Source organism: Miscanthus floridulus, chromosome 12 (assembly GCF_019320115.1).
Source record: "Miscanthus floridulus cultivar M001 chromosome 12, ASM1932011v1, whole genome shotgun sequence".
NCBI lineage: Eukaryota > Viridiplantae > Streptophyta > Magnoliopsida > Poales > Poaceae > Miscanthus > Miscanthus floridulus.
The window spans coordinates 69,641,202-69,665,936 of NC_089591.1; the positions used below are offsets into that span (position 1 = coordinate 69,641,202).

The 24,735-nt window shown below is 46.1% G+C and overlaps 2 protein-coding genes and 1 pseudogene across 3 annotated transcripts; all 3 read right to left on the minus strand.

Moving 5' to 3' along the window:
- Positions 1-85: 85 nt before the first annotated feature.
- Positions 86-6,855, minus strand: LOC136497266 (uncharacterized). 2 transcript variants are annotated; one of them, XM_066493065.1, is made up of 11 exons: positions 6,680-6,855; positions 5,645-5,772; positions 4,708-4,857; positions 4,484-4,606; positions 3,601-3,929; positions 3,381-3,491; positions 2,797-3,296; positions 1,533-1,701; positions 980-1,219; positions 773-904; positions 86-671 (listed from the first exon to the last, which is right to left on the minus strand). In XM_066493065.1, the coding sequence occupies exons 2-11, from the start codon at positions 5,766-5,768 to the stop codon at positions 537-539; spliced, it is 2,013 nt and encodes a 670-aa protein (XP_066349162.1). In that variant the 5' UTR covers positions 5,769-5,772; positions 6,680-6,855; the 3' UTR covers positions 86-536. The 2 variants fall into 2 exon arrangements, with proteins under 2 accessions (XP_066349162.1, XP_066349161.1); XM_066493064.1 differs by having other exon boundaries at positions 4,484-4,612; positions 6,680-6,854.
- An 8,163-nt stretch (positions 6,856-15,018) lies between these two features.
- Positions 15,019-17,423, minus strand: LOC136497803 (phosphoribulokinase, chloroplastic-like; annotated as a pseudogene).
- A 997-nt stretch (positions 17,424-18,420) lies between these two features.
- Positions 18,421-23,116, minus strand: LOC136496521 (secretory carrier-associated membrane protein 6). The gene is made up of 12 exons (XM_066492218.1): positions 22,863-23,116; positions 22,632-22,748; positions 22,467-22,529; positions 22,341-22,374; positions 22,105-22,227; positions 21,864-21,926; positions 21,686-21,779; positions 21,141-21,186; positions 20,954-21,021; positions 20,088-20,136; positions 19,915-19,980; positions 18,421-18,697 (listed from the first exon to the last, which is right to left on the minus strand). The coding sequence occupies exons 1-12, from the start codon at positions 22,917-22,919 to the stop codon at positions 18,665-18,667; spliced, it is 813 nt and encodes a 270-aa protein (XP_066348315.1). The 5' UTR covers positions 22,920-23,116; the 3' UTR covers positions 18,421-18,664.
- Between the last annotated feature and the right edge of the window lie 1,619 nt (positions 23,117-24,735).

The window sequence follows — 24,735 nt, forward strand, 5'->3', positions numbered from 1 at the left end:
ACCGAACCTAAACAAGCATTCAGCCATTCACCTACGTCTACACTCGACGAATAAGTGGTCTCAAATCACAAGGAGTCAGCACATATGACTTAAGATTTCGAGGGAATTCCATAGCACTTTTCCAAAAGCCAAGGATTAGAAATCAAAACTTAACTGTAACCATCTTACATGCATCTCAATACAATGAGAATGGCGATATGCAAATGCTAAACAAAATTTGCCAACATCGTGTTGCTAGTGTCCACTACTATATATATATCCATATGAACCATAACGAATCAGTGGTCACAAATCACACTAGTCAGCATATATGACTTCCAGCATTTTCAAGGAATCCATAGCATTTTTGCAAAAGCCGGGGGGTAGAACACGACTCAGCTGTGACTACTATCTTACACCTATATCTCAATACAATGGAATGGCGATAAGCAACTGCTAAACAAAATTTGCCAGCATCATGTTGCTAGGGCCTAGTACATAGAGTATAACCGTAAGAACGACAAGAATTTGGTTCAGATTCGAGAAGTGTGGGTCTTCTAGTTCTGATCTTGGACAATTATCTGATTAATCACGCCAACAGCAATCGTGCGCCCAGATGACCTCAAGTATGCCCTCCCAAGAGCTCGGCTCTTAGAGAATTCCTGAACACAGACAGCTCCATCTAGTGTGACCTGAAAATTGCAAGAAAAACAGTACACTGGTATGTGAATAATGTATGATCGTTGGGTAGTCTAAAAGAAAGCCATTCACAATGATCCATTTCATTTATTACCTGTATAAGAGCATTCTGCTTGGATTTAAGAAATCGAGGTGCCGATTTACTTGGTTTGCCAGTCTTGTCAAGTAATGCAATGATTTTTGTTACTCTTGCGGCCTCCTTCACATGATGTATGTGAAATTCCACCTAGGTCCAGTCGTCCAGAACATTGTTATGATATGCTGGTAAAAGCTAATCAAGCAGAATTTGTCATAATTTTACCTGAGAGCCGACAAGAATAGGAGTAGTGATGTCCAGGACTAGAACCTTCAGCTCCAAGTGGTTAGCTACAGCCACAGGGAAACCAGGGTGGCAAAGAACCCCGCCAGGTATTAGTTGACTTCCATCAATACCCTGTAAACAAATCGCCACATTATCACCAGCTCTCGCTATGGTGCATGAATTGGAGTCCCTCTCAATGGTTTTCACAGTCGCCTCTTGCCCAGAAGGTAGAACTAACACCTGCAACAGGAAATAAAGGATGTCACAGAAAAATATAAGCATCGTCATATAATACACGACCATTCAACTGAACAGTAAAGAAAGAATGGGAAAGGAAAAAATTTCCCCAGGACATACTATTAAACAACTTAGATGCAGCTAAATTCCCGTATCTTGATACTGAAAGGTCAAGGATTAGCAGCACGTGGCCAAGATCATGGTTTTAAACTTTTAATAAATATACTGGAACCTTATCCACTTCATATCAAATTCTCAATGCAATAGTGGATCATTTAACGCATCTGCAAGGATGAGAAGCTGCATAGGAACATACCTTAGAACCATTTTGAATGGCTCCAGTTTCCAATTTTCCATAAGCTGCCCACTGTCCTGTTGACTGAGACTTTATAACATCACAGATTGGAAGAATCAAGGGCTTCGAAACATCCCGAGAAGGAAGCTGCAGGGAATCTATAGCATCCAAGAGGCAAAACCCGTGATACCTAACAGGATATCTCCATTTTAGATACACAAAAGAAACAGCATACTCCTAGTCACATAGAAACCCCCTCATCCCCACCCCACCCCTCGTGACCAACAAAAAAAAAATTATAACGTTCTTCCATGCATGTTCAAGGTCCACACTCTCAAATTTTACCAAATAGGCGCTGTGAAAATATATGATTGAAAAAGGCTACTGAGTAGTAGAAACCAATTTTTCTATTAAAAAACAACATTGAACATTTAACTGCAGGCATAGTTCATTTAAGAGTAGTGAGAAGCTGTTCTCCAAAACATTGAAAGGTTTTAGTATGAAATTAACCAAACAACATTGACACGAAAATCCATAGCAGCATAGCTGTTAACAACCATTTGCTCCAAATATGGATAAGCAAATTGCCAGCTAACTACAGTCTCTTTTACTTGTAGTTAAAGAGATGGACAATCTCCAAACAATTCCACCTTTTTCCTGATTACATGTAGAAAAAATATATAAACAGCGTTCAATTCTCTCCAGACAACATCAGTCGTCATTTGATATTTGTAGTTCAACTTCTTAAATTTAATTACTTAGATCAAACTGATGAAAGTGACATGTAGATATGTCTTGAAAAACAAATGACAATATTACATATTTACATATATAACCAATATATTACAATGGAATTCAGCATCACAGTTCACATTTTAGAGATTGTATTGATGCTCAAAACGACATTGACCGAAGCGAGTATAACTACTGTTAGTGATAATCACCTAAGATAGTTTCATGCAAGACAGCAAGAGGAACTATTATACATTGCTATACAGTCCATACAATGTCTATTTTGGACTGTGGTAGTATTAGAGATATGAGCACCACAAAACATGTATACTCTGAAGCAATTTTTACAACACTATTCAATCCATGAGATGATATAGATTTAAGGTCCATTTGCAACAATAGGTTTGAACTTTGAAGCGCCTTCTAAACAGAAAGGAATGAAAACTTCAAGTCATAAATTTCAGACTACTCGTAAGAGGTCATAAGCTAGATAACCTCATCATTGTATGTAATTATCCACATGGGACAAAAGTTCACCTGATATCGAACTTACCAGGAGGTTAAACGAGCATCTGAAGGAGCATTGATCAAATTTTGGTTTTCTACAGCACTAAGAGGAATCCAGGTAATAGCTGAGTCCTTGAAGTTGCATGACCGCAGGAAACTACCAAGTTGTAGTTTGATGAAATCAAACCTTTCTTTTGCGTACGCAACAGCATCCATCTTGTTGACTGCAACAACAAGCTGTTCGACACCAAAGCTTCTAACAAGCTGAGCATGCTCTTTAGTCTGGCCAACACCTTTTCCTCCTTCACCGTCCATGCCAGCTTCAAAAGAACCAGTGGAAGCATCGACGACAAGAATAGCTGCATCAGCTTGTGTTGCACCAGATATCATATTTGGCACAAAATCTTTGTGGCCAGGTGAGTCAAGTAAAACTACACGGAATTTCTTAGTCTCCAAATAAGCCACAGCCACAGTCATTGTCACACCCCGTTCCCTTTCTTCACTGCTCTCATCCATGGCCCATGCAAAAGCAAATGACCCCTTCCCCTAAAAAAATGCAATATAAAACACAGACAGTTATTACACACATTAAGAAATAGAGTGGCTTATATGAAAGAGGGACCAACATACTTTCTCTTTCGACTCCTTTTCATTCTTGTGCATATCTTTTCTTGATATCCTTCCTAAGAGATGCAGTAATCTCCCAGATAGTGTCGACTTGCCGGAATCAACATGACCAACCTGTCCACATTGTTCAAAGTCACTTCCCTTCAGACATCGTACATGTAGAAGAACAACAATGCCAAATAATAGATACTGTATTTACAACAGAAGTTGGGTGATGACCTACTATTGCAAGGTTTAGTTGGCTCAGCACCCCTGACTCCGGATCAGCTAACATCCACTTCTCAGGCTTATACTCTTCAGACAAACAAGGTTTTGTAACATTCACATTGTTCTTGTCTACATTTAGCTGGCCTAGGTCAGAAGAGAGTTTCTGGATCACATTGTCATTCTGTGAAGAACTGCTAGCCCCGCCACTCTGGTTACCCTTCGGCTGAAAACCATCGGAAGCCAACAGAGCTATCCTCTCCACAGGTACTTCAGAAAGTACAGGTGTTTTCTTCTTTTTTTCAGCACCTAGTGAGCTTCCAGCAGATGTTAACTGCATGGAATTGGCTGTTGAGATGCATAAAACAATTAGAATTGAGGAAACAGGAAAAACGATAACTACCTGTTAATAGAATATGCAGCATATCAACTTTTGTTTGGCACATCAATCAATCTTAACACAAGAACAACTCAATTCAGAAAGCGTGCCAAGCAAGATATTGACTGCAAAGCCATTGAACAAGCAAACCATTTCTTTAGTGTATATAGACACTAGCAATTAGCATCCAAAAATACTTATGGATAGCCCAATGCTATGGACCGCAATAGCAACAAAGGTCTTCAACTAGATTGGGATTGACAGGAAAAAAAAAAGTCCACAAAGCCATGGGAACATCAAACGTCGGTCCGTAGTGGGAAAAAAGAAAGCCAAGATCCTTTTCGGCACATACGAGAAGCAAATGTGCATGGTTATACTGCTAGCCATTATTTTTCCCTTCCATTTTTCCCATTTATTTGGATGATTAGGAAGAAGAAACCAACTCGATAGTACATACCAACTGAGTCCTTAGTTAGACATATGAACAATCTATACAAATGGTGCAAATTTATATCAATAATACCTTTATCATAAGACATACTAGCATGCTTTCTCGCAGAATCTAGAGCACGAATCTTCACTGGCGTCTTGGCAGAATCGGTTTTTGACGCATCAGATGTCCTTGGCTCAGTTGACACTGCAACGGCTGCATCTGACAGAACAATGATAACATGTAAGGAAACATTACGATTCCTTGTATACTTATAAACAGAATCGGAATTGTTGAAGCATGTGTGACTCTGATACCTTTTAACAGACCATCCTTCGCAGATTTGACAAAGGTCTCGCGGAAAACCCCACACATCTCACAGTACACCATGCTTTCATGATTACTGAACGTGCACATGGAACACGTCCAATGAACCGGCACTGTACTTGAGGACTTCTTCAATGATTCTATGAAAGATATTGGCAACAAATATTAGAGATCAATGAGCCATATACTCATATTACAGTCAATTGGGTTGTACTAGCAGAGAAACTCCTCGAAACTAAACCATGCAATAAGGACATAAAGTGCAACACATGTAAAGCATAGACGTTTGCAGACCCAAAGGATACCAATCAAATCAATTAGCTGGATGACGCCAAAAAATCATTTCTGTAGCTCAGGATGTTAAAACAATACTATGCATGTTCACCACATGCCCACAATCCCGCAAACAATCAGCAGCAATACCTGCTAGATGAGTGGTAACCTGCTAAGCCCCATACATTTTCATACTGCACAAGGTTTTTGTTTAAATTTTGATTGCTGACTCGATGTGTGAAAATTGACCTCAGAATGCAAATATGCATGATGCCTTCAGGCAATGAATATGCAACACAACATCTCCATAGCACAGCATAAGAGGATGAAAATTTTGCATGTAATAAATCACTGTTTCACTTTCACATACAGAATGCTACATCTACAATAAAACTGGGCACAATTACATGCAACCCACATCAAGCAGTTGAGTCTATCAGCAGTTGGTGACCAAAATAGGCAGTACAAATTAATGCAAGACAACGGAATAAACACTAATCAGCTGGGCAGCCATTGATTTGAGCAATAGAACAGCTGTTGTGAAAAAAATAGGCACATTTCCGATTGTCTGAATCAGACAATAAAGTAGCTCTAGTAACCATTGCCACCTCTTTAGAGATGATATGGATAAAGCCAGAAGATTCAGAAGTATACCTTTCCCCATGTTAACAGGATGGTTGTTGCCGTATTCGGTTTCATCATAGTCATCATCATCATACTCATCATAGTCATCGTACTCATCATCGTAGTCGGGTCCAGATACAATCTTGCGAGGCATTTTCCTGGCATAAGGAGATTCCAACAAGGAAAGCACTGTGATCCATGCACATAGCTAGTAAAGTCAAATCAGGAATGTCTCAACTCAATAAGAATTCCTAGAATCCCATTCACAACAGCCAGTTGCCAGTGGCATATGAAGTACCAAATGCAGCACCAGAACAGAGGGGTTCCTAGGGAAATACTACGTAAGACTAACATAAGCATCGGCTCCAACCAATTGTCATCCCTGACCCAGGCACACATCCATACTTAATAGATGCAACCGAAATTCATAGTTTGAAAAAGCCTAATAGTCTGATGCCAACTAAGTAACTAACTCAATTGCCTAATATAACCTCTCTCATCTCACCCGCAATCTAGCAAATATTTCATGCTAATAGTTGACAAGACTTTCTTTCCCCAAACAAACTGAGTTATCATCAAGTTCATGTCTCTTTCTCCAGAAAATCCACAATTCTACTGACAAATTACAGCACATCAAACAGAGCAAGCTATAGAGATTCCAGAGAACGAGAGACAGATGATAACTCACCGCGTATCTAATCTACTTACTTCGCACCCACAAAACTTCAGTCCTCTCTGCAGCCGTATCTACAGCTGCTGCACTACACCCACTCCCTCCTCTCCCCAAGTCCCTAAACCCTAATACCGCTTTCGCATCGAACGCCGTCGCTGTCCTCTCCGGACTGTACTAGTACCACCCGCCCAGCCCGCTACTGCCGCGTACAATCACTGCGGTTCCGGAGTCGACTGCAACTGGCAACCGCGCGCGCCCACGAATGTGGGAACAGACAGGTTGGGGCACCCTCACAACTGAAGCGGAAGCGGAAGCGCAGCAGCGCCAGACCCAAAAGCGCAGCGGAAAATGCCAGAAAACCACTGGTTGAGACGCGGAGAGAGCCGGTGTACCTCGACGCCGGCTAGATGTGATCGGGGGCTTAGGCTTGAACTCTCTCGCCGCTCTCCGGAGCTCGCTTCTCTGGACTGGAGTCGCGAGGAGGTTGAGGATCGTGTCGGGGAACGGCCGGTCGGGGCAAGTCGAGCAGGCGCGGCCGCGGCTCGGTGCGGTATGGGAGAAGAAGGGGAGAAGCGAAGGAAACGGGAGGCGACGGGACTTCTTCGGCCCCGCTGGGCTGCGTGGGCCAACTTGTTGGCGGTTCTTACATGGGCCTTGGGCCGACCGACCTTATTTAATCTTGTGTCGCGTGTCGCGTGTCTCCACCGCCGCCGAGGGAGAAGGAAAGAGATGGAGCGCGAATGCGCGATGCAGAGCAGATGCGGAAGAGAGAGCGGAGGAGTATCGCCGTCGGGGCAGATCCGTCCGACGCTTCCTCACCTGCCGACTGTCGATCGGCTCATCCCCTGTCAACCGGGTGCATCAGCAGACCGGGAGTCCACCGCCGATTCGTCGCATCTGCTCGTTACCCCGGCACGAGTGAAGTTTGAGGTCAAATTGGCTGAAGGGCTTGTACTGAACAAGAAGTGGGACGAGCTTGAAGAGTATTTGTTCAGGTTCCTGACCGATGTTGAGGGTGACAGAAAGCACTCCCATCCTGGGCTTTTCTATCCATTGTATGAAGCTTATGTTTCAGATTTAATTGTGAAAGGTGAGGTAGAGAAAGCAAAGCAGGTTTTCAAAGACAAGGCTGAGCCCCAGTCTCGCGCTGAGGATTATCTGTATAAGCCAACCGATATAGAACTCCGTGTTCAGAAGCTAAAGGACATTGTCAGCAGTGGTCTCTTAACTCCTGATTTTGTTCGAGGAAGTGTCAGAACGGCTGTTGTTGATAATAGAGAAAATTCCTTCATTGCCATCGAAAACTATAACATTCTCTTCATTGCCATTCAAAATTATATGTTCTCTTCGTTGCCATCAGTTTTAGATTTTCCGTTCCTTCGTTGCCACTGCTGTTACAGAGGAGAGTTACGGCGTGACTTGCTCCCATACCCGACGTCTCAGACACCATCGCAGGGCTGGCTTGGGGTCATGGGCTCGACGTCGCAGGGTTGGAGCAGGGTGGCGTGGCGAGGTCGGTGGAGGCTCGACATCATGGCACGGCGTCGAGGTGGTCGGGGATGTCGAGCGCGTCTGCGTGGTTGGCTCCGAGGCGGACGCGACGAGTGCGGTGGCGTTGCGATGCCGGGGTGGATTGCAGTGCCGACGGGGCTCCCGTGACGCGACGGCTCCGGGTCAGGCGGCTCGAGGCGAGGAAGATGTGACGGTGGTGCTGGAGCTCGGAGCTGCTCGGCGTACAGACATCGACGGCAGCTCGGTGCAAGGGACGCCGGTGCTCGTCGACGTGGAAGATGATGAGGCCGACGGTGGTGGCGTCTTCCACGAAGAGCAGCAGGGCGGCGGCTGGAGGTGATGGCGTGCCCGGCGGAGAGCAGCAGGGTGGCGGGGTGGAGCTCAGCGTCACGGAGAAGGCTCGGACGCTGCTCGAGGATGGTTGCGCTCGCGTCAGCGTGGCCCACGACGTCGCGGCGGCATCGAGGCAGAGGCACGACGAGGCTCGACGGCGTCACGGGCTCAGGATAACGGACAGAGCACCGGGTGGCGGGGTTCCTGGCCGTCGCGCTGGCGAGCGGCTCCAGGAGGTGCCTGCCCGCCGGCGTTCTCTTCCTCCTTCCTCGGCCGCGGCAACTCCAGCTTGCAGCCCCACCCTAGACCCGCATCCTGCTTGCCCCGCGCAGGCCAGGCCAGCGCAGCCCCGCTAAGCGCACAGCACGCAGCTCCACCGGCCACCTGCCCCCGTTCGGCTAGCCGGAGCTCCTTCGCCCGGCCGAGCACCGCGCCTAGCTCCCCCCTTCGTAGACCGCCCACGCGCTCGCCAGCGGCGGCGTGGCTGGCTCGTCGTGGACGCCTGCCCACGCGCTCGGCCGGCGGCGGCGTGTCGCGGAACGCCCGCCCGCGTGCTCAGCCAGCGGCGGCGTGGCTGCTTGTCGCGGACGCCCGCCTGCGCGCTCGGCCGGCGGCAGAACGGCTCGCTCGACGCTGTCGCTCTCCCGCGTGCTCGCCCGGCGGCAGCACGGCTAGCTCGACGCGGTCGCCCGCCCGCGTGCTCGGCCAGCGGCGGCGCGGCTCGCTCGACGCGGTCGCCCGCCCACGTGCACGGCCGGCGGCGCACGGCCAGGCCGCCCCACCCGCGTTCTTGTCTAGCGTCGGAGCGGCTGGCTCAGCGCGCGCGGCTGCCCTCCCGTGCTCGAACTTGCTCGCTCGGCGCTAGAGATGGAGAAGAGAGAGAGGAAGAGGATGGGGGCAATCTTGCGGCTCCTGGTATGGACGCCGAGGCATGGATGGGACAGCAGCTAACAGGCGGCGGCGACTGCATCGGGAGCAGGGCGACGGGGGCGGCGACGCCTGTACGCGCTCGCCATGGTGCAGTTCAACGGCAGCGGCGGCGACAAGGCGGACAAGGACCCGTGCGTGGGGGTGGCGCTGTGCGCGCGCGCCGCATGGCTCGGCCACGTCCTGGCGCTCCGCGAGCTCGGCCACTGCCTCCAGGACGGCTACGGCGCGCGCCGCGACGCCGCGGCCGGACGCCACTTCCTGCTCCACGCCGTCGCGCGCGAGCTCGTCTCATCCTCACTGCACCACCTTCCTCCCTTCCACCACCATGAGTCCACCACCTCCTTCCTCACCTCGACCTCGACCTCCTCGGCAAGCGCCGGCCTGGGCTGCGGCGCGGGCACGGCGGCCGTGAGCGTGCGGAGGCGGGGCCACGGCGTCGACGGTGGCCGCGAGCGCACGGAGGCGGAGCCGCAGCGCCGCGACCTCCGCGAGCAGGGCCTCGCGCTCGGCGCGCCACCGGGACCCCTCCCGCTGCCATCGCTGCTCCACGTGGAGCCACTGCGCCTCCTCACGCTCCTCCCAGGATGACGACGACGACGAGCCGGTGCCGTGGGCAAGGAGGACGGAGGCGCGCGCGGCGCGGCGCGGGCATGGAGGACGGAGGCGGCTCGGAGCGGGAAGGGACGGACGGAGGTGGCGCGGGCAGGGACTGGAGGACGGAGGTGGCGCGGGCAGGGACGCAGGAGACGGACAGGATCACGGGAAGGTGTGGGAGGTCGCGGCCGATTTGTGGAAGAAAGGAAGATGGTATAAAGATAACGGCGTCACATACGGTCCGTGAGATAAAGATGACGGGAATGGCAAGTAGGAGATGAAGTTAAATTTCTAGTGGCTATGAGGGGGATGGACTAATTTTTTATGGCACGTAAGGGATGAGTTAAATTTGGCATACAGGGAATTTGCTCGTGATAATATTGGGTGTTACTTTCCCGAATCTTTAACGATGAAGTTTGATGTGCAGACTTTTGAAGAGCTTGTACTCGGTCTAAGGATGGCAACGGATCGGGTTTGGTGTGGATATCCGCGGATTTCGGGTTCTGCGGGTTTGGGTTTGGAGATGGTTTTTCACCCACGGTTTTCGGGTTCGGGGCCCCGAAACCAATCGGGTTCGGTTTTGGGTTCGGTTTTCCACCCGTGGATATCCAATGGATATCTGAAATAAATCATTTGGAATTAAAACTCATATTTTATAATATACTAATAATAATTTGTTTACTTAGATTATTAAATTTATTTAAAGTTGACTCATGAAAATATTTATTATTTGTTGCCTCTTGTTTATACATGTGAATATGTGTATATATATCCGCGGGTTTCGGGTATCCATTCGGGTTTCGGGTATCCGTTCGGGTTTCGGGTATCCGCGGGTTTGGTTTTGGTGATGGATTTCCACCCGAATCGGTTTTCGGGGCGGATTCGGGTTTCGATTTCGGGTTTCGGTTTTGGGTGCACGGAGACTCCACCCGATCCGAACCCGACCCGTTGCCATCCTTAACTCGGTCAGAAGTGGGAAGGGATTGAAGATTACATGTTAGAGTTCCTGGTCAATGTTCAGGGTGATAATGTGCATTCTCATCCAGGACTCTTTTATTCTCTCCATGAAGCTCGTATCTCAGATTTAATTGGGAAAGGTGAATTTGAGCAAGCAAAACAAATTTTCAGAGATAAGGTTGAGCCCGTGTCTTGCGATGAGGATTGTCTGTACAGACCAATCGATCTTGAGCTCCGTGTTGATAAGCTTGAGGTCATCCTGAACAATGGCATTATACCTCCTGATTTTGTTAAGGAAGATGTCAGAGGGGCTGTTCTCGACAATCTCCAACTTTACTTTGCTGAATCCTTAGGTGGAAAAGATCTGGACACAAGCATATCTGCGAAATGTTTTCTAAAGTCTTCCATGGTTGGGACGGTGAGGCGATATAGCTGCTTAGCTTGTGGATGGGTTCTGTCAGTTGGCCGGGTCGCTGCAGCTGCAGATATATCGGTCACATCAAGCATTCTTCTGCTTCATGTAGACGTTGTCCGAGAGTCACAGAGCAGATGCTAAAACGTCTTGCATACTTCCTCGATCTCATTGAAAGCGTCGTTTTTTATTTTCGACTTCTTGTTTGACTGTTTATCTTATTTAATTTTTTTATATAAATAATAAAATAAATAAATTATTATTAAAGTATCTCTAATGATAAAATAAGTTATAATAAAATAAATAATATTTATAAAAAAAATTGAATAAGACAAACGGTTAAACAAGAAGTTTAAAAATAAAAAACGACATTTTCAGTGGGACAAAGGGAGTACATTGAGGGGGTCAAGAGCTCTGACATAAAGGTGATTGCAGAAGTCTACTTGAAGAGCTCATCAAAGAAGAAAATGGCAGCATCTCAGGCCCCCTTTGGTGCAGCTCCGGACGGCTCCGGCTCCTCCTCTCATTTCCTGTAGCATCACTGTTTGCACTGTAGCAAGGAGACATTTCGTTTTCCGAGAAGAAAAATGAACTACAAAGAGGAGGAGCCGGAGAAACCACGATTTACAGCTTCATCGGCTCCATGCTACAGTGTCGCTGCAGTGTTGTACAGTGGAGGAGCCGAATCTATAAGGAGTTGTGCCAAACAGCCCCTCAGTCTGCATCGGCATCAAACAAGAGGAAGGCACCTGATGATATTTCTTGCCATCAATCTCTTGTGCCTGTTGATCCGGTACTTGCCATAACTATTTGGCATTGAAATTTGAAACTTTCTTATCTAGCATCAACTTAAAAAAATTTTCGTATATGACATTTTCGTCCATTTTAGACATCCATCCGTTTATTTATTAACTTCCTTACCGTGTCACTTTTTCTTGATAAGTACCAAGATACCCCTCGGTCGCTCACACCTGCTCGGCAGTCGCTACGGCCGAAACTCGCACGCTCGCTCCCCTTCTTCCCCGTCAATCTTCTCTTCCTATGAAAAAAAACAAAACCCTAGATGGAAGCCGGAGGAGATGAGGATGGGGCAGGGAGCCGTCGGCCGCCGGCGCCCAGGAAATCACGGCGCCCTTCCTTCAGCTAGAGGCGCCGGTTCCTCAGCCGAGGTCTCCCATGGTGGCAGATCGACGCGCGGGTCCAGCAGGTCAAGAAGCGGCTCCAATCAAGAAGCACAAATTTAGTCACCGTGCACGTCGTTCGTTCCCCCACTGAATCTAGCCTGGTCGTGTCCTCTCGTAGCGTCTGGCCGGATCGAGCTGCACGCCGACGGATATTTAGGCAGCGTATATTTAGGCAGCGTATGGATAATGAAATATCGTATTGCAATTTGTTGGCCACTGAAGAGTTACTTTTCAGTTCATTTTACTTTTGTCGTGAGTGAATTTGATGTGTAACGGTCTCCCAAAGCAGCAACCTGTGATACGTTAGATTTGCTTAAGAGAATCAGGTTTGTCGCGCAGCCTGACAAATGCAGCGAGGTAGCTGGACTTCTCCATTTCATCATGCATTTGGTACCACATTTCTTGGTCTTGCCTTTAACGACAATTTTGTGCGCAAGGAAGGTGGATAGCTTTCCGCTTTGTCTATTTGTACTAAATTTGTGCTGCCTCAAGAAGCGGTTCGAATCAACCCGAGCCAATTTTCATCGAGTTTCGTTCTCCAACAAAAGAGAAGGTTAAAAGGACCGAGAAACAGCTTGCTTCAAACCTGAAAAAAAATCCTATGTTGCCACTTGACAGCCCTGCAATGACCACCAGAAACAAAATAGCTAAGCTTGCTAGTCTTGCAAATAGCACAAGAAGTAAGAGAAGGTTGAGCTTGTGATTCTCTATGTAGATGTGCTTGGCAATGTGTAAGGTATATGCTCTATGAACTATAATGTAGTGCAACTGATGTGTGTATGATAAACCTGTCATTCTGTAATGTGAACTTAGACCTCTATGTATGAACCTTCGTGTGTTTATGTTTATAAATTTGGTAATGTATGCATATTTATCAATCTGGACATGTGAACTTAGACTCCTATTGTATGGATTTGTTGAGCTAATGTGAGGTGTGCAAGGTGTTTATTTTTTTTATTTTTTAAGTATGCTGACAATGTGGTTAGATTTGCGAAGCTTATGCATCAAATTTATTGATTATTATTGCCACTCTTCAATTATCAAAATGCTATGTTTTATTCACAAGTATATTTGTGATGTCTGTGCTTTTCTTATTTAATATTATGTTCATTTATTCTTTTCTTATCTAGCACTACATGTTGTTGGTACATAGAAGGACATATATGTCATTTTAGGTGGCACTTGACACCGTTACTGCATCAAATGGATGGAAGTGCCATATACGGAAGGAATTTTAAAGTTAATGCTAGATAAGGAAGTTCAAAAATTCCAGTGCCAAATACGGAAGAGTGATTTGTTTCGATGCCAAATACAAAATTCTCTCTTCTAATTTTGCGTGGAATTAAATGGTTCGCTTTTTGTTCTTTTACATGACAGTTCCCTGTCTTCGTTTCCGCGCACACCGGGTGCTAAGCCTTGCTTTTGGCCGAAAACAACTTGAGAGGCGAGCCGCGAGCGCCAAGCCCTGTATTAATATATACAGTAGCATTGCAATCCCCCGTGGGCATTTGTTTTAGATCAGAAAAAATATGAAACTAGTACTCTTTCTAAAAAAAGTTCTCTACTTGTTTATGGTCTATATATAGGTATTTGAAATTGGTTTGTTTATGTTTCTATTGCTTTATTGCTCGTTGTCACGCTTGTTTTATTTAAAATAAGTAAGATCTAAACAATTTTAGATATAGCATCAACGTATATATAACATTTTTAGAAGAAGACATAAACTAGTTTCATATTTTTATAAATTAAAATAGATTAATTATGAACTTTTCGAGATCGGATCAGTTTTTTATTGTTATTAGAAAATAAAAAACTGTTTTTGAAACCAATCGAGGATTAAATTTGTCCGGTCTTAATAGTTGAAGGGTGTATGTTACTCGGTTTCATAGTTGAAGGTTGAAAATCGAACTTCGATGCGAGTTGGAGGTTGAAAAATGTACTTTACCTTTATTTTATTGACCTGTGAAAGAACAAGAAACTGTGCCCTTAACTGCACTGAAAATCTGATTAAGGTCACATGATGCATTACAGGCTGGTTGAAATTCAGTTGTATATTTTGCAGAGCATTCAGTTCAGTAATGGAATATTTGTCCTGACATCCATTTAATTGCTCTTTATTGGCTTCACATCTAATATCATGGATATGACCATAAAAATTTCAGATCAAGTAAGATCGAAAGTTTGTATTCAGTACAAGACACTGTATTGGTTTGCCAAAGTATCAAGTGGAGCTACTGAAACACATTTGTGGGACTACGGAAGGCAGAGAACCGCACCTCTTGTATCTGTACTTTTATCATTTTGTTTAATTTAATTTGCAGTAGGGGTGCGCCCCTCCTGTTTTACTCAAAAAAGGTTCTACCATATTACTGTATTTAATAATAAGCAAAAGGTAATAATATTTTATATTGTTAATACTATGTTTCTGATCTATAATCACAAAAGCCAACAAATTGGTGTGCGAATGACACACAAAGCTGACCACATGGAGGATGGAGACAAATGGAACTTCAAAGTCAATAAAATGAGGAATTTAAATGTGCAGGTGCTATTCCCATCTTCTCACCAGTACTAAAAGAAAGGAAAAGTGCAGGCAGCAGTTTCAATTGTCATGTAAGTAAAAGAAATGCAGCTAGAATAGATGAATGCTAAAATGAACCTTTTCCATAAATATTCGGTGAGTCCAGAAAATGAAATCAGCATAGGTATTTCTCCCGAAGTAGTCCAAGTGCGCGAGTCATTGATATACAGTAGCTAGCTTTGCAGATAATATAGGAGATGCTAACACTTTAATTTACAAAGAGAAGAATTTGAAAAAACTATTTTAATAGAGTCAGAGCATAATATACACTAAATTGAAGAATTCTTTCTAAACACGTTGACAAGAGACGCGAAAGTGAAATTCCATCTCGTGTGGACATGCAGATAGGGTGTTTGGTTCTGACCCTGCTGAAGGCGCCTGGGCCAGGCAGCTTCCCAGGCCGTCGATTTTGAGCGCTTGGCGGCCGGATCGAGCTGCCTGGGCGAGCACCCCCAAGCCACGCTGTGAACCAAACAGGCCATAAAGCACCGCTCACGACACTGTCCCTGCAGCATCTCCTATGTATTATCTACAAAACTAGCTACTGTGTACTAGTAGTGCAAGGCAACCATCAGCCATACTGTTTCAACGAAATAAAAGTATTTTTCTCTCACAACAAATCAGCGTTAGCATCAGCATCAACCATTTTTCTAGCCAGCCGAACAGGCCGCTTCATGGATAGCGTTGGCCGTCATGGCGGCCCTCTGATCAGCGACGTGCGACGATCTGCTCGTAGAGGTCCCTGATCTTGAGCCCGACGATGGTCTGGAAGAGCCCCGTGCCGTTGTTGCTGCCCGGGAAGTCGGCGTGCTTGAGCATCTGCTGCGCCACCTCCCCGTAGAACTTGGTTGACAGATTGCTCAGGTGGGTCTCCACGTAGATGAGCTCGTCAAGCTTGTCGAACTGCCCGTCCATCTCCACCACCGACACCTTCAGTTCAGGCAGGAATTAATACCATCATCCAAAGGTTTATGAGAGTGCATGAAACGCTGTTAGTGAGCTGAAACGGAGATCGAGACAGTGATGAGTGAGTGATTATATTGTCAGTTTATCACCTCGTACCCGAAGTAGGTGCCGAAGCCGTAGGCGAACCTAATGCCAGGGTAGGAGCAGGAGAGCTTCCGGCCGAAGGGGATCCAGTTGACGGTGGATCCTTCGTCGAAGAGGTACACCGGGGCGAAGTGCTCCACGCCTTCCTTCATGATCAGCTTCACGCGCAGCACCTTGCCCTCGTCCTCGCCCGGGCCCGGGATCAGCTGCGTCGGCAGGACCTCGATCACGGCGTCCGCGTACTGCTTCTGCGGCTCTGCAGCAGCAGCAGGAAGAAGAAGAGGAGGGATATGAATGAATTACTCTCAGCTCTGCACTGTGACTTGTGAATTTTTCGCGTGCAAGCGCAATGCAAGGTTGCCGGCAGGCTTCACCAATGTAAGCATCGAAGTCGGGCTTCCTTGCCACGATGCTGGCCCTGATGCTCTCAAGGCTGTGCCCACGCTCTGCCATGTCTCTCTGCAGAACGGATCGGAAGCTCAAAATAAATGGTCGTGAAATCGAGGCAGACAACGTCCTGAACTCCTGATGATGAGCAGTATCGATACACAACGGACCTGAACTTTCCATGCAAACTTCACCTCGTTGCTGATGTCCAGGTAGACGCTCAAGTCTAGCAGGTCCCTCACGCGCTCATCGTACCTGACACAGGCAACAACAGATGGTAGATTATTGAGCAGCGCATCGCATTGCATTAATGAAAAAAAATGACGAAACAAAATGAGGCAAGCTAGGGATGCCTCAGTAGTCTCACATTGGGTGCAGCCCCTTGATGACGAGGATCTCGGGCGGGGTGATGAGCTCAGGCGGGTCGAGGAGGCCGGTGACGTGGTTATAAACGGGCTTCTCGACGGCGCGGCCCTCCTTGATGGCCCTCACCTGGTCGTACATGAGGTCGAAGTCGTGGGCCCTCGGGTCCAGCGCCGTGACGCCCTTCGCCTTCCGCCCGGCCCGGTCCAGCGAGTGGTAGTCGTCCAGGCAGATCACCGTGGTGGTGTCGCTCACCAGCGTGTTGGAGTTCGGGTTCCCGCCCCTCGGCGGCTCCGCCCCGCCGCCCAATACGCTCGTCAGCCGCCGCATGAACCTGCTCTTCCCGCACCCGGAGTCCGCCGCCACCGATCACCACCGTCTTCGAGCAAGACACGCGGATGGTGGTGGTGGGGTAGTAGGCTCGACTCCGGCTTCGGAGAAGGATGGCCGTGCCCGCCGGCGAGTAGAGCGAGGTGGCGGCGCTCGTGTGCACCGTGAAGGCCGCCATGGATCAACCGTGCGTCCTTGTCTTGCCCAGTTGCCTTGGCACCGTAGATATATCATATATGGTCAGCAGCAGACGAAAGCGGAAAGCGGAAAGCGACGACCATGAAAAAGCTTGGCGGTGGTTTTGTGGACAACGATATGGTGGGCCCCGCGTGGCTTACGTGGTACCATGTGGGTAACCTGCTGCGGATGGGAGAACCAGCACTGGAAACGGATCGGGTGGAAACGGATCGGGGCCCGGGGGCGGTCATTTCGGTTGGCTGGTTCGTTTCATTGGTTTGTGAAGAAGTACCGTATTGGCTGGTTTGTGTGAGAGAAAAATACTGTTCCGGCTGGAAATTTATCATCACTTACGACAAGCCACAGCCAAACAAACAGGCCGCATGTCCCTACAGGCGCTAGGGACAATTCCAATACTGGAGTATTCTCTCCGTCTAAAAAAAATAATGTAATTCTCACTTCCAAAAAAATTAAATAATTTTTATATTTAACCAAATATATATGAAAAATTACTAACATTTATGATACTATAAATAAACATTATTAAATTATAGTTAAAAATATATTTTCATAATGAACCTATTTAGAAATATAGATGTTGATATAACTTTCTAAACTTGGTCGAACTTAAAAATGTTTGACATTTTTGGGCAGAGGAAGTACCATATATGTCATATGTGAGTTGTTGGCCATAGACGTAAAACCCGATAATATTTACGTTTTGCTTCAGCTACTTCCTCTGTTCCAAAATAAATAGTTGCACATCTTTCGAGTAAATTTAACTAAATTTATATAAAATAGACTAATATTTATAATGTGTAATAAATATTATTACATTAATAGTGGAACATGTTTTTTCTAATAAACACATTAGGAGATGCAAATGTTGATAATATTTTCTATATCTAGTTATAATTTTAAAAATAAGCTCTAAAAATCATATGAGCAGCTAGAGACGAAAGGAGTATATATATAAAGAAAAGTGCTTAGTTACTCCCCACAGCTACATATGACAAAAATGCCACTGCTTGAATGGGTAATGATCAATTCTTAGGGCCACAGGGCCACAGGTCGACAAATTTGTCTTTCCAGTTTCAACTATAGCTGGTTGAAATGGACTTGAAATTTATACGCCTTGTACCAGCAGCACAACTGCATGTGCAACGAGAGAGCCCAAGGTATTCGACCGGCCGCAAGGGACCAAACCAAACCACATGGACGCGAGGCTAATGTTTCAACAGCCATAGCGCCAGGCGCAAAAAAAAAAAAACAGCCATAGCGCCGCGAGTGCAATGAAAGCTGGGAAAAGACGAACGGTTCTCATACCAAACTTTCGACTAATATCGCCTTGTACTCCATAAATTGACCGTTACGCAAATGTTTCAGAAGAGCTACCCTCCTACTTCCATACCATCTTAAAAAGCAATTCCCAGGGCCACTGACATAAGAAAAGATAGACTCAAGGTGTACTGACAGGTATGCACAAAACCATCGAGTGAACATGTGCTACGTAGCCACAAGTAACTCCCCATTTTCTCAAAAAATATAATTTCCATCATGACTGGTTTCACTTGTTCCCTCTGAAGTACATGTACACTTTCTGCAAACATTAAGACACAGATAGCAAATGTTATGCTTTAGAATTCTGTATTATTATTAAGAAATACTTCAAGAAAGGTCATCTGAAACATGGAGCAATGTAGAAACAAAAAAAGTAGACAAACATCACACCATACATAATGGTGTTATATCGGATGCAACAAAATTGTAAGACCAATTCTTATGCTGAGTCCCTACAGATTAAGAAAACTGTATTTGTTCATCCAAATGACAAACTAAATAAAATAGCAAGACAACCAAATATATCATTTGGTAAATCAGACATTAAGAAATTGGTAACAGTTATGTTTCTCAATAAAGTACCCCCACCGTATTCTTCTAAGGTAAACATATTTTACTCAATTGTACATTAAGGAAAAAGTCTACATAATCCCCTGACGAAACAGGTATCTTACACACTAGACTATTTTACTCAACGGGTGTCATCAATTCCTGGGAGAGGTCAGCCTCCTTGACCCCTGAACGTGGGCCAAGTCCAGAACATCCTGGAAGTTTGGTAGCAGGGACTGCCGCTATTACATCCCTCTCTGCCCAATCGACGCCACCTCTAAGGCAAACCCCCCCCCCCCCCCCCCCCCCCCCCCCACCCCCCCACTCAACAATGTTGTGGCCCACCTCCTTCCGCGGGGTCAAGGCCCATCGCTGGTCCGAGGCTGTTCGTGCAGGTCCACCATGTGGACGGCACAGAGAAGTGGAACGGGATAGGGTGAGTAGCTCTATCGGTGTAGGGGCATCATGTGGTGGCCAAAAAATCACTACAGCGACTGGCACGGAGCAGAGCGAGGGAGGGATGAGCGGCAGCAACATACGTGGAGAGCTGGTAAGGGTTGATGCAGGGACAACTAAAGCACGTCAGTTGCACCCTGACAAGTGGCCCAGGCATCACGGCATGCCACTGGCAAAACCACCTCAGGTGGTCATTTAAATGGTATTGCATAGTTTAGTGTGTGGAATACCACGTTTTATAGGTTGAGGGGGTGAAGTAAGCACCCTAGGATACCTCAGGGTGTATGTAGACTTTTTCCTAACATTAACGTCCATAAAATCTTTATATCAACGCGAACTTCAGACTTCAGTACCAAAAAAGGACTGCTCATCTAGTATGTTGTTACACAATGGAACATCCACTACTTTGCAGAAACATTGAAATGTCAAGGTAGCAGAGTGATGACTGCTGAGGGGAAAAAACTTTCATACCTGAAGAACCCCAATGCTCAGCAGTGTCTCCAGACAAAACAGTGCAAACCCCACAAAGTAAAAGATCTGCAACAGGGAAGTATTGATTCTTATTATCGCCCCAAGATTTGGGAGATATCACGTATCTGACGCATTGAAAAAGGCACGAAAAGTGTGTCCACCACTTAGCTTACCCCAATTATCACATGCTCAGAGAAGGTGTCAATCGCAGCCAGAATACCACTGACAAGAATTAAAAAAAAAAGTTCTGCATCAGACTAAGCATAATACATTGATGTTAAAAAATAGGTCAGCTATGAATAACATTTTCACACCATCCACTCAAGCCAATACGTTTAAGAGCAAATTTACAGACCCAATAAAGCATATAGCAATGAACAGTTCAGCTGCTAAATTTGAGACATTGAACTGGCACATGGCCAGCCATATTCTTTTAAAAGAGCATAAAATTAATCAAATTTTTGACATATTTCAGATTCAGACCTTACAGAGGAAATTTGAGAGGTTTAACTGGCACATGACCGACCATATCTTTTAAAAGAGCATAAAATTAATCAGCTTACTGAGTTATTTCAGATTCGGACCTTGCATAGGAATATGGAAGAACTTATTTCTGACCTTTCACAGAAAATTCTCAACTATAAGCACCAAGTAATTGAAACTAACTGTACTCATAATATGGCCATGGGCAGCCATCCAACAAGGCGGCACACACACGTCCAATTATCATTAATTGTTGTTTGTTTGGAACCCTATATTTGAAAATTTAGGGAATTATCTCTTGCAATACATAGTGACATTGTTTATTATGACGGTAGAAATCCATATAAAAGGGTTAGCCATCTATGGGTTATGATCAAGCAAGAATCAACCTAGTTTCTCCTCCGATATCTGTGATCCCAATCTATGATTTATTGATTTCTCCTTTCCCAGCAGCCAACATCACTGGCTATCTACGCAATGGTGCTTAACCACATTACCCAAGCCCATAACAACTGATGGCTTTGATTACTTTAGATAAAAGGAGTGGCAAACTTACGTTAATGATTTCCCATGAAATAAAATTGGTGGAGCAATGGCAGCAATTATGCAAAAACCAATGTGGATCTGCACCAGACATAATTGCAAAAAATGACCTCATCTGTGCTAAATGAAAAGTGACAACTACTAAAGTAGTTGAACTGAAATGTTAATCATGCAAAATAAACTTGCAAATTAGATCTTACCAGGTAACACAGGAAAAACCATCCAAAACTGAAAGCACTGTTAGTCCTGTTTAACAAGTTAATGAGAGTGTCAAATACAAAGCATCATGCAGCGCAAAGACTTATAAATATAAGCATCTTGGTTCCAGAAATGTATATCATAACTATAGTAGAGTTCCACTTAACAATCTTATACTAGAATTCGAGCCACATCAATGATTGGTGCCTAAATATAATAGGGACAAATATACCGTGCCTCACTAATTGGTACATGAAATTAGTCACTACACTTCCCAAGTTCGCATATACTATATTTACACAAGAACTTGCGTTGCAATACTCACTGATGGAACACTTCCCAAGTCTGCATATACTATATTTACACAAGGACTTGCTTTGCAATATGCACTGATGCAAAAGGCTCTAGGATGGGCACATATTAATTTACACAAGAACTTGCTTTACAATATGCACTGATGGAAAACGCTCTAGGATGGGCTCATATAAAATGTACTACAACGTGAAATTTATCCATAGTAAGGAGTTCCAAAAATGATCACGCATACCTCATTGCACGGTAGAGTGGCCTATACCATATCAAATATGACAGAGGAATTCCAAGCAAAGCATAGATTGTTGCAAGGAAAAACAACTTTGAATCTGCAAGCATAAGATATGCCAACTATTTAATGCAAGTGCAATGTATAGAGTACACCAGCATTTACAGACAACCATGAAACCCACCTCCCTCCTTGATCCAGCAGACTATGACAGCAATGAAGTTCCAGGACAGGCAAAGCACAATTCCTGCAATTTAATATTAACACAAATCAAAAGCATGAACAATCACTGCTAGCCACCTTTCAAATACACCATATCTAGTAGACTTGTACCCCTAATAGCCTGCATCTGCAACCCCACTTAGATAAGAAAATGACTTGCTACTACTAATCACAGTGCAACAAAATGGTCCATGCCAACATACCAAGCCAGCTTGCAAATGCGAGATACTGCAACTTCTGCACATTGGCTGGTATCTCATTGGCAATGTCATGGTGGATGATGGGGAAGAATGGTGGCCAGTTCTTCTCCTCCATCGGCACGCCAGCTGCACCAAGCAAAATGGGGGGAAATGCCAACGATCATATTTAAGTTGAAACAAGTGACAACTCAAACACCACTGACTGTCTGAAACTAGAAAGAAAAAAAATAGTGACGCACCATTCTTCAGCGCCTCCTCCCTCCTCTTGATATCCTACAGCCACAAAACAGAAGCCATGAGAACACCACCGATCAAACAGCCAACTAAAAGTTCGAAAGTGGAAATGGAGGGCAAATAAACCCCACCGCCTCTCGCCGCTTCAGATCTGATTCCCACGACGAGAGCTCCCTCGCCTTGCTCTTAGAGTCCTGCATTGCGTGCCGACACCGACCCCAAAACACTGGGATTAGCACGCGAATAGCAACCGAGGAAAAAGGGGGAGCAACGTGTGGATGAAGCGCCTTATTTACCCCCATGGTCTCGAGCGGGACGTCGACGACGGCGTCGCCCCTGCCGGCGCCGCCGAACCCGACGGGCTCAGTCGGCCGGAACCCGTACTGCTGCTTGCCGCCTCCACCTCCTCCATTCTAGGACGCAACAGCGACGGTTGATCAGATATTCGACCAAAATCTCCAGATCTATCGAACCACCTAGGTAGGCAGCAAAATTTTCGAACGAGGGGGAAAGGGTTTTGGGCTCACGGAGAAGGGGTTGTCGTCGGCGCTGCCCTCGTCGAAGGGGTTGGGGTCGTGATGCATGCTCGCCTTCGCTTCGGGCTCAACACCGGCGCGAGAGGAGCGCGAGGAGCGGAGGTGGCGCGGCGCGGCGGGGGTCGGTGCGGTGGTTTTGGACTAGGGTCGCTTCCAGTTCAAGCAGTTTCTCCGCCCTTTTTCCGCCTCGCGTTGCGCTTGCGCCTGCGCTGCTTTTCACGTGAAGCTGCGGAGCGGCGGATGGCGACACGACTGGGAGCGGGGGTGGTGAGGGTTCGGTCCGTCTCAACACCAACACGCGTCGTGGCGGCGCCCACCGCGAGGAAGATACCACACGGCCCAGGGCCCGCCTTCATGCCCGTTTACCTGCGAGAAAACAACGGCCACCTAGTGGCCCATTCAGATAGAGCCCGCAAGAGAATTCGTTCGGCCCTATTTAACTTTGGTGCTTTTCTGACAACTTGGGCCTTACATAGGCCCCCGAGAGAATTTCCTCTAGAAAATCGGCCGTGTCCGCGCGGAGTCAAAGAAAGAGATTTGGGAGGTGACGAACGCGTAGGATTGCTCACTCCAAGGAGCAGAAATCCGGGAGGGGATCCATGGAATGGAACCGAATGAATGCCTCTCAACCGAAGCAAAGGTTCGTCGTCCCTATCTTCTTCCTCTGGCTAACCCCCGTCATCAGTCTCATTTAATTTGAGCCATGTGCGAGCTCCACATGCGTCTCACGCGTCCCCAAGCTTATCTATCATCTATCCCGGACGCGATCGGCAGGAGCTCAAATCTTAGCCATGAGCACTTGTGTTTAGTGTTGTTTACGCTAACCGCAGGCGCTCAGTATGCAACTTGAAAGGATAGAGTACAGAGAAAATGTTGCATATGGGCTTTAAAAACGGCTGGTTCCACGCACGACAGCATAGGTGGTTGTTTCTTCCTTTCTTCAGTTTTTGTGTTTTGGCTTAATATATTTGGCATTTAACCGTTTATGAAGTATGGACCATTTGTGGACATGAGGTGTGCGAGTGAGTGAGGTTTGTGGTTTGTAGGAGCTCGATATCTGTGGTGGTGAACGTTGATCTATACTGGTAGACACATGCTTTACTGCCTCTTGGTAGAGAGCCCCCTTGTGTGGAGCGAGATCCAAATAAAGCTATCTACTAGTCTCGAAACAACAAGGCCAGAGATCGAATTGCCAAGTGGCCCCAAACGTGTTTTGGCAGTGGCGTAGGGACCTAAATAACATAGTGTCACTAGCAGAGAAAACGACCTTTGATCCCACCTCGAAATTTAGCTTTAGTCCCGGTATTTTTCACGCCCGGAACTAGAGATACTTTTAGTCTCGGTTTGTAGCTCCAACCGGGACTAAAGGACCCTGTCCAACGGCTACTGCGGCAGGTTTTTGCTACAGGGGACCATTAGTCCCGGTTGAAGCTACCAACCGGGACTAAAGGTTAACTTTTACTCCCGGTTGGTCCCTCCAACCGGGAGTAAAAGTCTACTCCCGACTGGAGGCTCTGTCCGGGACTAGGAAGGGACCTTTAGTCCCGGTTTCTGTCTCCAACCGGGACTAAAGGTCCCCTCCTATATAGCCCTTGTTCCTCTCCGAGCCCGAGCCACTTCGAGCTCAGTGTTCTTGCTTCATCGCCGTTCTCTCTTCTTCCTCATCACTGGTGTATCACAAGATTTCTTCCATTCCTCCATCGATTTTTCGGTTCTGAAGGTTACCAACTTTATACTCTTATGTTTTATCAGTAGCTTATTTCATTTTGTGGACTAGATATATGTGGTTTTTTTATATTAGATTTTTTTATTTGTAAGCCAATTAAGCTCAAAATCACTTTAAAGTTTGCGTATTTGGACGAAG